This window comes from Lonchura striata, chromosome 1, assembly GCF_046129695.1.
Source record: "Lonchura striata isolate bLonStr1 chromosome 1, bLonStr1.mat, whole genome shotgun sequence".
In the NCBI taxonomy this organism is placed as follows: domain Eukaryota; kingdom Metazoa; phylum Chordata; class Aves; order Passeriformes; family Estrildidae; genus Lonchura; species Lonchura striata.
In genome coordinates, this window is record NC_134603.1 from 116776843 (window position 1) to 116788948 (window position 12106).

The window sequence follows — 12106 nt, forward strand, 5'->3', positions numbered from 1 at the left end:
TGGCCAGATGGCCAAAAGTGGGAAATGCCATAAACCCACTAAACAGAAATGTGAGTGACTAAAGAGCACTGGATTGGTAGGTAAGAGGTGAAGAGAGGCAAGAGCTTTGCACCTATGCCAAATTCACACTTTCTAAAAGAGGATGATGGAACAAAGACAAAGGTATGCTCATGCCACACAACTGAAGGAAGTCCCCAATTCCCTCATGCCAAAAAATGCCCTAAAAAATGTCAAAAAGGAGATATAACACACACCCGAATGTGGGCCCATAAAATCACTATATCAAACTTAAACTCTTCTAAGTACACCTGTTTGAACTCCCTAATTGTTTCTTACTCAGCTGAGGCACATATCTGTCATTTCAGGGACAGGCTTATTAAGCCTTCTTGCTTGCAGGTCAGTCTGCATCCCTTTCACAGCGATGGGGTTTTATTCAGGTAGGTGTTGGGAAATCACACTTCTTCTTTTTGAACGTGTTCACACATGAATCAGCATACAGAGATGAAGAGGTACTGTGGGTACTGTAAACACTGCCTCTCTCGTTGGGGTGTTACTGCCATCTGACTGGGTTACAGAGTCAACACCATGAGAGTTAAACTATCAGACCCAAACCATGACTAATAAGTAGGAAATAGCTGGAGAATGCATGAAAGCAAACCGCACGGAAATAGCTGCTTAACTGGCATATTTTTACCCCGAGTGCAGGTATAGAGATCGTAAACCAAACAATTCCTGTTGACAGGTAACTGTGGCACCTCCTCCTTTCTACCCAAGTGATTCAGTTTTTTTCAGGAGACTGTTTGCAATGAAAGCTGACCCCAGCAAGAGGTCTAATCATAAGCTGCAGAGGACAAAGATAAAACACATCACCTACTAAATCAAGGGGACTCTCTCAAATATATTCAGAGTTAATATTTTTCTCCCCTTTTTCTCAATACATGATATTTCATAGTGCTTATTTTTGTTTTCTTCTGTGCTAGATGGCAAAGAGAAAAGAATTTGCTTTGGCAAGCAAGAAACAAAAGAAAGAAATTCAGACTATAATGCAAGATTTGGCATCATTAACATTCTAGGTGGCAATTTGCAACCTACTCCTGCAAACCAGTCGTTTGAGTAGTTACACCATCAGTAAGGATGCAACTAAGGAAATTCTCTTAACATTTTAAAATAAAATAAAGAAGTACTACAGATTCTCATCAGATATACATGAGCTGAACCACTTCCCTGCAATATTTTTTGCAACAAGAACACAAGACTATGCTTCACTTACAACAGTAACCAGAAACACTTACTCTGAAATAAACTCCTAGGACAACTGGACTCTCTCCCTACTCTCAGCATCTACCTAAAAAGGTTCCAAAACTGTAAGTTCAAACTGAAGTTGTCAGACAGTGTCACACCAAAACAGAAATAAGGGTATGTCTTGTCTCAAACTCGGCGCTTGTCCTTAAGAGACATATTAAATTTCTTGCAATTGTCTCATAAGGATTCACACCCTCCCCCTCTTCTCTTTTTTGGATGACAATGGCTTTTCCTAAACCTGAAATTAAAGTTTTAGCTTCAGTGGTGGCATTTGATAATGAAGGACCACAAATAAATGGAACGAGTGCGTGCTTTGTGTTCCACAAAAGGCCACAAAACTCTAAAAAGTTAAAGCAATCAGACAAACATATGGAATCTATTTTTTCTATTTATAATCCCATTACCCACATAGCTATTCATTTACACCCTTTCTGCACAACAACGTGCTAGCAACGTTAGAAGACACACACACACAGACTGAAGGCTGGAATCCTGCACAGCTCCGTGCTCCCCTGTGAGAGGGACGTGATGTACAGTAATGCGGTACTTCTCAAAGGAGCGCCAAGGCAACTTCACCAAACAAGCAAAGCAAAAGCAGCACTTCACCCAAACACACTGGGGAACGTGAATTTCCAAACTTTGCCTGTTGAACATGCTGCCACTCTGAATTTCAGAAGCTGTACCAGGCCATAAGAAAGCCTAGAATTTCTTTCTTAATTCCAAATGAATGTGCACCACCACCCCCCACCCCCCCTCCAGCATGCATGACTATATGAGCATAAAAACACATTCTTTCTGTAGAGCTGAATCCTACCATGCTTGGTACAAAGAGCAGTTTTTGGAAAATAATAAGCTGAAGTTCTCAGGCCGGCTGGAATCATACAAAGGATTATTTATATGTGTTGCTCCAATAGGGATGATAAAAGATACAGCTCTCCACCACAAGATTATTTGATTACCCAACTATTAGCTTTAGACATACAATGGATCTAACTGCTTTAAAACGTCCCAGAAGCTGATGGCTAGCTTTAAGGTAACAAAATCCAGATGCTGCCTGTCTGCACTACTTTAAAGTCTTATAGAAGAGAAATACTTGCATCTGTGTGTATATGTGTATATATGTGTATGTATATATATGTGTGTGTGTATATGTATTTGCACGTGTATATGCACGTGTATATGTATTTATTATTTAGAGTTTATGTACGCCCTTAACTGTGATCCAAGAAAAATGAGAAAAAAATAAAGACATAAAATGTATCATCAATTTGAAATTTTACCTATCCTTACTGTAATAGTGCAAGTGTGCCAAGACTGATGCACATGACTTTTCACAGGGTTGATAATTTTATATACCAGCTATAAAAATGTATTTAAGTTTTTTAGCTCTTTTTTAAAGCAAGGGATTAAAAAAAAAGTCATGGTACAGAAAATATATTTTTCTACTTTAAGCCAAAATATAAGGTTAATTTCTTAAAAAGCTTAATTTACAAAGTTAAGAAAATGAAGAAAAAATGAAAGAAAAAGGACAACTGGCAAAATATAAGCTACGTGAGTAAAAGGGATGGAATGTCCAATATTTCTCCTCCAATACTCGAGGCTATTGTTCTTTCAAAAAAACACCATCAATTGTTTCATGTCCTTGGCTTGCCAGGTTTTGAGGAATAGCATCAGCCTGCATCCCCCAATCCCCCAAACAGTTAAAGCTATAGGCAATATTGCAGTCAAGCTAGTGACGGGCTGCTGCTGCAACAGCAACATTACACACTAAATGGTCACAAAGGTAAAATGCTATTTGGATTGACCTTGAAAAGAAAGGGTGGAGAAATAATAAATTTCACGCCAAAACACAAAATTAAAAAGAAGGATTAATTTTATTCCAAAAAAATATCTGCATGATGCAGTGAAAGAAACAGCAGAGCAAAGAAGTGAGAGGTAACCCTGCCATGAATTACAAGGCTGTAATCATACTGAGTGCTTCTGGTGTCATCACAACTCCAACCAGCCTGAATCACAGTTTTTACAATTAGTTAATTTATATAATGCAGTAGTTGGGCTATAAATGTTAATGGGAAAGTAATTTTTATTAACAAGGAATATAACTTATCCTTTCCCAGCCGCATCCAGATCAACGTGCTTCAAACCAAAAGTCTGGAGAAGTCAGCCTCCCTTGTGGCACTTCACCACACACAGTTGCACACATCAAGTGTCCCATGTGTTAAATTTGCCACAGGAGCACAATGTGTATATTTGCATGCAGTACCATATGCACGTGTGTGTGCCCTGCCTTGGCTTTTCCCTCCTAAAGGATGTTTGTTTATTTACTGAAAATGTTAATCTGGGGCTGTGAGGTCACACTTCACCTTGTGAAGTGTGTATTTTTTTCTTTTTCTTCCCTCCAAATACAGTGTCCTGACAGGGTTTTCAAACTTTTGGTTTAGGGCTTTCTTTGTTACTGTCCTTTGGTCACAGGAAATCTTTTCAGAGAGCAGACTATTATACAATGGCATTATAAAAATAAGGCTTTAATTAACTAACTCATGGCCAGGTAGCATAGACTTCACTCAGCCTCTTTAGGAGAGGCAGGCCTGCTTTCCAGTCTGCTGGCATTTTAAAAATTATTAAGAAAAACAGAAAGAAAACTGAAGCGTCCGCGCTTGGATACACTCTCCAAAAGTAGCTATCCTCTATTTCTAGACCTCTTTAATGCAACAGAGTACAGCCATATCACCCTCAATATTTAATGAAATATTAAAACCAGTGCAATGCACTGAAACAAACTCCACCAGGTTTACAGACAGTTAGCTCCGAGCTCTCCTCCGAGCTCCACAGCATCTCCTCCTCAGCTGATTAAAAGTTTGAGTTGCCACAGACAGCTTTTCTTACAGCAAAATGCTTTTAAGCTGTGAATAAACAGCAGAGATCCCTGGAAAATCCACCGAAAGTGTTTTATGTCCGATGCTGTCCAGAGCAATCTTTATCCCATGCCATAACAAACACACTACCTGCCGCTGTTACGATAGCGTTAACCGCACTGTTCTACCCAAACAATAAAAGGAATTAGCCGACGCCAGCAGCCCTTGGGAAAAAAAAAATTAAATTAAAAGAAATAAAGAAACAAATGGGAGGGCAGACAGTAACCTTCCTGCCTCTCTCACGCCTGCTTTCTGCCTACCACCTCGGCTTTGTATGATCCCAAACCCGAGAAAGAGACAGAAAAATCGCCAAAGAGAAGAGGCGAGCCCGCAATTCGCGCGGCTCCGCTCTCCATCCCCCGCCAGGCGCCCGGCCCCGCCAGCCCTTACCTTGGTTTGGAGATAGTGGGGGTAGTAGTAGGTGTACTGAGGGTACATTGGCTGCTGGTCCAGGCGTTTGCCCATGTAGCTGGAGTCCTTCTGGCTGGTGCGGGGAACTCGTTGGCAGGGTGTAGTGCCCCAGGGCCTTTCTTCCTCTCACGCCGCTATTCCTGACAGCGCGGGCGACAGAGGAGGCTGCCGAGACTTCCTCGCCGTCTACCGCGCGCTACTTCCAGCGCAGCCAAAAACGCGTCCGCACGAACATATACGTGTGTGTGTGTGTGTGTGTGTGTGCGCGGAGGGGTGTGTGCGGGTGTGGGTGCGTGGGTGGAAGCCCCGTGCCCGGGTGCCCGTGGCGGAGCAGCCCGCCTCCCCCGCTGGCAGCAGCGTGCCTCCGGCGGTGCCCGCTGCCCGGCTCGGGAGGGAACCGTCCTGCGAGAGCAGCCGGGAAGACAGTGCAACTCCAAATCTCCGCAGAGCCGCTCGCTCGCTCTCCTCGTCCTCTGCTCGGCTCGCCCCGCTCTCGAGCCCTCCCCTCTCGCTTCCCCACCCACCCCCCTTCCAACCAAATAAAAAAAAAAAAAAAAAAAAAGAAAGAAAAAAAAAGAAAAAATAAAAGAAAAGGAAAAGAAAAATAAAGAAAAAAAAAGAAAATAAAAAAAAGGGGGGGGAGGGAAGAGCCTTCCCCAGCCTAGTTGCCGCTGCCTCCTTCACGGAGTGACATGGTGTTCAGGGCTCGTCCTGTCTTTCATTCAAACCCCCTCCGCGCCGCGCCGCCGGTGGGAGGGACCTCGGCGCGCCGCTCCCCCGGGAGGTCGGCGCAGGCCGCGCGGCCGCCTCCGCGCCCCCGCCCGCTCCGCGCCCGGCCGGGCAGCTCCGGAAAGCGGCCGCGGGACTCGGGAAATCCTAACGCCGCGGGGCGGGGGACGAGGGAGAGCAGCCTCAAAACACGGCTTTATATTTATGATTTTAATTTTAAAAATATCTATCTGTATTTTAACAAACGGGAGGGGGAAGGTCACGGAGCCTGGTCGCCGTCCGCCCCCTTCAGAAAACTACTCCGCACCGTCATCCGGCACTTCGCGGAGCGGCGACCCCGGGCCAGACATATTATATACATACTTTGTTAAACCGCTTATATAAGACTTGGTTTATTTAAAGTTGGAACAAAATGGAGGAAGAGGGTAAAGAGGAAATTCGGCCGGCCTGACGGGCGGGTGCCTTCCCCCAGACGTGTGAAAATACCGATGTGCCACAAAAGTTTCCCGCGGCTGCGTTTCCCCCGGCCGGGCTCCCCCGCACGCAGCTGCCGCCGCCCGGGCCCAGGTGAGGGCCAGGTGTAGCCTCTGCGTCCGGCCGAGAGCCCCACACCTGCCACAGACCCCAGGCGTGCAGGACCTGTGTCAGCACCGCGATCCCAAATATTTATCCTCCGAAAGACGCGAAGGAAGAGTCTGTTTTACAGCAGGGCTATAAATCATCAGGAAAAAAAGTGCGTGAATAACAAAATGTTTCCTCTTGTACACAAATCCTAGCGTTTCTCTTTTTTTATAATAACTTATTTCTTTAACATGTCATCAGATTCCTGGGCCTTTCTACAGTGGTTTTGCCTATTTATAAATTTTTTGGGAAAAAATGTGGGGAAGCAGTTTCTTTTTGTTTTTATTTAAATCATCCATAGTATGGCAGCGGGATTGTCAGCTGCTGCATTATCAACCAAATTACTTAAAAAAAAAAAAAAAGGAATTATAAAAAGAATGTCTTTAAAGGGATATTTCTCAAGGCTGGTAGAGCTAAAATTAGATTTGCCAGCTGTGTTTTGGTTTGTGGGCACGTGCTTGCACATGACAGGAACATGGAAATATCACGCTTTACTCCAGCAGTTTGCTGTTCTCATAAGCAGAAGGTTTTGTTATGGATTCCCATAACTGCCCCACAGCCAGTCAAAAAGGGCAGTGCAGGAAGCCATACACAGGCTTAAAATACTGCATATACACTGTGCATCCATCACCAGCCATTCATAATCGTCGGTACTTAAATACCAGCCCTCTGCCATACAGTGGGAACATCATGCCATGCTTGCACAGGTATTTGCCTCCTGTGGCAGGAGAAAAACTTCTGCAAAATGAGTGCTCTGTCCCCAGAGCACTGTGCAGGCATTCAGCGGGTTCCTGCACAACTGGACAAGCCCTGTGGAACACTACCATTACCCCAGTTTTCAACAGACTCAGAAGAAAAGCCTGATTGGGTAAACTATTGAATATTTTCATTCCCTATCTTTAGTATTCTCATTCCAAACTGGCCAGGACCATGTGGTCCCTCTTCTGAGAGTCTCTTTTCTTCATTCATCTTCTCTTCTGAGAAGTGAATTTAGAAAAAAGATAGGAATGGGAGGAGAAGCCTGCAATCCCCACCTCCCAGTCCCTCGGTTTGTATCACTGCTCAGCTTTAAATATGCTGCCTCTCATTGTGGTGCATGATACTCTTGCTTACACTTTCTTCTCCCCGCGCCCGGCTTTCCCTGAGGGTGAAATAGACTGTTTGAGAGTTGGGATCTGCAAAAGTGAACAGTGATTACTTGACTGTATGTGATACTTTGAGCCTAGACAACTTTCAGATTGTTCTTTCAACTGCCAGAATTAAGTTGTTGTGCTTCTCTCCTCACCTTCTCAATTTTCCCTCAGGATATTAACGCAGTTTTTCTTGCTAAACTGTTTGCTTGTAGAGTGGATGTAACCAGATTTGGGAGAAGAAAGAACCTATGTGTACAGGGTGAAATAAAAGATAAATACTAAAGGAAGCAGAAAACTGCATTCTGACGAAGAAAGCTACATGAACATGCAAGGTTTCCCATGGTCATTAATTTAAATCCAGGAAGGACTGTTTTGTCTACATCCTCTGACTACTGTGAGTATTTCAAATTATGCCATAAAATTTCAGCCCAAGATTTCCACACACTTCTCCATCAGATGCACTGGCTAGTAGCTCCATCAGTTCTAGCAACTGAGAAAAGGTGGGAAGCTACAGAAGTGGGACTATTATGTGAGTGGGGAACAGCTCCACCTTTCATCTGCTCTCTCTCAGCAAAAATCTTCAATATGAAGATGCTTTGGATTTCCCTTTTCACCTGTGATCCTGACCAGGTGCTGAGCAGCCTCTGCTGTTTGCTCTGAGTGCTCAGCATCTCGCATGATTGAGCCTTCAGAGATGCAAGACAGAGTGGAGGCAGCAGAAATAGGAATTCAATATGAAAGAGTGGGGGGCCAAGGGGAGAAGACAGGAGGCAATATAGCATAGCAAAAATGCAAATGAACAGCCACAAAAGCAGATTTAGATAGCATACAGCCTCTGAACAAATGCTAGTGCTGGAAAATGGAAAATTTCCATTTGCAAAATACAGACATCAAAAAGATCATCTGTGACTTGGGAGCACACTGTTTAAATAGAATCCCCTTCATTTTCTGGCCTGTGCATTTGAATAACTGAATTCACTTGCAAACTGAAATAGCAGTTTGCCTACCGAGTGTTAAGTATAAATGTTCCTCAAAAGAAAAGACAAGCTGTTCAATCCCAGTGAGCAACAGTGAGCAACTTCACAACTTTTTTTTCTTCCTATGGGAGGGCTCATTATTAAGCCCCAGCCAGTCCCAGCCTCTGGAACACAGGGAATGAGCCAGATCCCAGTGCATCTGCAAGGACACTGCTGCCACTGCTGTCACTGACCTGAGGACAGATTCAAGAGCCAGGTGAGCAATAAGGATCTCTTCAATGGAAAGTTTAGAAATTAAATTAAATAAATGGGAACACATAATCTGCAAACTTGACATCCAAGTGCATTCAAAGACAGGCACCAAAGGATATTAACCCTGCAACAATCAAAGCTGTGGATGAGAAACTCGGAGTTAACTGACAGAAGGAAAAAAAAAAAGGAGAAAAAAAAAAAAAAAAGAAGAGACTCATTCTCCTGGCAGCCTGAAGTACAGGAAAATTACATATGTTTGTATGCATTTTTACCTGTCATAGAATTCAGATTTTCTCATTCACAAAACTGAGTTAAAAGAAAAAAGCATATACCTAGTAGAAAATTCAGGGGCTTTTATTTGATAAAATACAATTCTACGTACACTTTTTTTCCTTTTTTTTTAAAATAAGCTTACCTATCCAATTACAACCTTCTAAAGTCAGGCATCGGAGTCAGCAAGCAATTAAAATATTTTCTAGCTCCTTGCTCTTGAAAAGCAGCAATATGTATTGTAGAAGATTTAACTTCTGGCAAAGTTATGTCAAAATTTTATAAGTCAGGACTAGAGAAATAGAGATACCACCACCTAAAACAATATAAGAGGTAAAAAAAACCCAATTATATTTGGCTTACAGTTTTTACCCTGTCTCTCTACTTTTATTCTCTTTATTTACTCATTAAAGCTCTTACAAAGGAGATCATAGGGATGCTTGACAGCTTGTTTACAATGGATTACAAGAACAGCACTGACTTTATTTTCAGATCTGTCAGTTCCTTCAGTCCACCTTAAAACCAGTCCAGTCTACCTTAAAACTTTATTGATGAACACAGAATTTTACTATTTAATGGATCATTTATCAAGCTGATTTACCTAAGGAGAGCTAACCAAGTTTCTGAGAAGGGACATACCCTGGTGCAACCATCAGTAAAGCAGAGAAGGTGAAAAGACATAGAAGATCAAAACACTTAGCTTAACAATTAAGTGTCTGGAATTGATAGAACCTCTCTGAGTTGGGGAATGCCACTGTTTTCAGGTGCTTTCTTTTCATAAGAGACCAAACACCACTGGAGGTGGCTTTACCCACACACACATACACCCCTTCCCTGCCTGCAAGAAAAAACCCAGCAGGTTTGCTCTCCAACCTTCAGCACTATCACAACAGCACAAAGTCTAGAATTAGGCAGAGTTACAGATGGCCTAAAGTAAATCTGAAAGAGTTAATGGATAAGATTTTGAACAACAGGAAAGAGTTGCCATCTATCATCATACTTCATTATTTTCATTTTATCATCTTCTGTCTTTACTTTATGGCTCAGGGGTTTCCATTAGTCTACTTTTACCTGAACATCTAGTCCTAAAGGAAATCTTTGGACAGCAGCAGAGTGAAAAATTTTAGATGAAAAGTGAACAACAATGGACATTCACTAAATTGTTTGTGTTTTCCACCTGATATAATCCCTTACAAGCACAAACCACTGAAACTAGTTGTCAGTTGTATAGGCAGGCTGAAATTATGTATTAATGTCTTCTTTCTGCATATGTTAATGGATACGACCAAAGTAAATAATACTTAGTCTTTTGTCTATAGTCTGTTTCCTACACATCTCTGAACATTTTGCAGGAGTTAATTCATCCTGTAATGTGGAAGAGGATTAAGTAACATGACCAGTCAATGGCAATGCCCCAGTTATGACAGTAAATGGGGGATTCCTCTCACCCCCAAAACCCTCATTATGTGGTAAAAGGCACAGCAAATAAGACCAATAGGGCAAAAGATTGGTACTTTCAGTTCTGGAAGTGATTAATGTGGAGAGAAAGCAGCGCCATGGCAGCGAGTGCATTGTGAAGAAATGGGAGAGAGACATTGGCTGGAGCATATCATAGGATCACACAGCAGTAGTTTAGAGCTTACAGAAAATGCCAGGATTGTGCAAAGGTTAGAAGACATGCCATTCAAAGGTGGCATATTCCATAGCAACTCCACATCACAAGTTAGTAAATACTGCATCTGATCTTGAGTCTAAACTCTTAGGATAAAAAAGGCAAATAAACCCCTTCAAACACCAGCAAGACTAGCCAAGGCCATATCTCTCTTGCAGCATATTAACTTAATACTACCAGCATTAGATGTGGTATGTTTCCAGAGGGAGAAAATTCTACACCTCCCACCTTCCTCCCTCCAAAGTCCTGCTTACTAGTCATTTTCCCCACTCCTTGTTTACTTAAAATTAGATTGTAATCAGGGAACATGAGTTTTTTTCTCTTCAGGAAGTTTATTTCTGAAGGTAATGGGGAGATGTAAATATGCTGCCTGTTTACTGAGGCTCATAAACATATACGAACACAGGCAATTAATTGTCACTGAAGGAGTTCCAGCAAACATTGAAAATCCTAGCTTTTTAGGGCATGTTTGACTAAATGTTCACCCATCATGTACTGAATTACTTAGTGAGATATTAATTTTGTTCTCCAGCTGAGGGTAATCACAGAACAAACTGGCATTATTCAAGTTACTCTGTGAAATTACAGAAAGGGTAAGCTTAAGAACAAAGGCCAGCAGGAATTGAGCCTCTCGACTTGAAAGAAATTATCTTTTCCTTTAATTGAAGTGAGGACTGTTTTGTTTTGTTTTTTCTTTCCTTCCTCTTGCTAGATTTCCAACAACACTCTTTGGCAGAAGGTCTCCTTGCAATGGGATTTTGTGCTTAAAGCCCATGGGCAGGGGCTCACCTGCCTGGGAAAGTTTACTGATGTAATTGCATCAGCATCCTCGACAGCTAGAGTTATACCTACGTAATGCCTCATATGGGCATTCTTCCCCTTGAGTGATTATGCTGGTAAATGCCCCTATTTACACCAACACAGACTTCTGGGTCCTGTTTTCCTGCTGGTGCTGCCACTGACCTACACCATGACCTTGGACAAACCACTTCTCCTGCTCCCTCCCCTCTGTCTGTGTCTCATGAGTGTCAACTGGAACTCTTTATGGCAAGAAGAATCTCTATGTTTTTACAGTACCACAGGGGAACCTCAATTTTGGTTGGGCACCGAAACAACACAGCAGAAATCTGCAATAATGTATGCAAACAGTTTGTTGTTCTACCATCCAGACAGCTACTATTCTACTATTAGAGAATTCACTGGTTTTTTTTCCTCCATGAGAAAAAATTAACAATAGGAAAGAATGGAGGGTCATTTCAGGCGACATTCCATCGCTATCAAATATAATAGATTCTGCTTTCTCCATACTTATATCCTCCCCAGCATGCCAAGACACATTTCTTTTTGTCTCTTTCATATCTGGCAGGCTTATTTGCCCACTAAGTAACACTTATCTAATGCTGGCTGTAAATAAAGTCTGAAGGAGCCTTTGCTAACAATTTCTGTTTCATCCCCTAATAGACCCCCTTTTAAAACATGGTACAATTATGGTACTACTCTTGCAGTTTTGTCCAAAACTTTATTCAAAAGTGTTTGTAAAAACTATTTTTCATTAAAACTACTGGAAATTTTATGGTTTTGATGAATTCTCAAGACATTATCTCATTTTTTTCAGTTTAGTTAAAATTTGATTTTTTATTTTAATTTTTACATTAAAATTCTGCCTTGACTCAACTGCAATAAATATTTTCCTACTTAGTCCCCCTGAAAAAGGAAAAACCAAAGTCTGAAAAAAGTCTCTAACATATTTTCAAAAATATCTTAAGCAAAAACTCTTTTATCTCTACACATGCAGGAAAATATTATTTAGGAAATATACAAATG

General features: G+C 41.9%; 1 protein-coding gene across 12 annotated transcripts in view; it reads right to left on the bottom strand.

Annotated features, from left to right (window-relative positions):
* RBMS3 (RNA binding motif single stranded interacting protein 3) overlaps positions 1 to 12106 on the bottom strand; it is a 703155-nt gene that overhangs the window by 437307 nt on the left and 253742 nt on the right. For 2 of the 12 annotated variants that reach the window (XM_077787031.1, XM_021525863.2), the window contains exon 1: positions 4608 to 5157. The exons of the other annotated variants lie outside the window; for them this stretch is intronic. In XM_077787031.1, the coding sequence (XP_077643157.1) occupies positions 4608 to 4682 (75 nt within the window). In that variant the 5' untranslated portion in view covers positions 4683 to 5157. Of the gene's footprint in view, positions 1 to 4607; positions 5158 to 12106 lie in introns of those variants that run through there. 12 annotated transcript variants of the gene reach the window in all.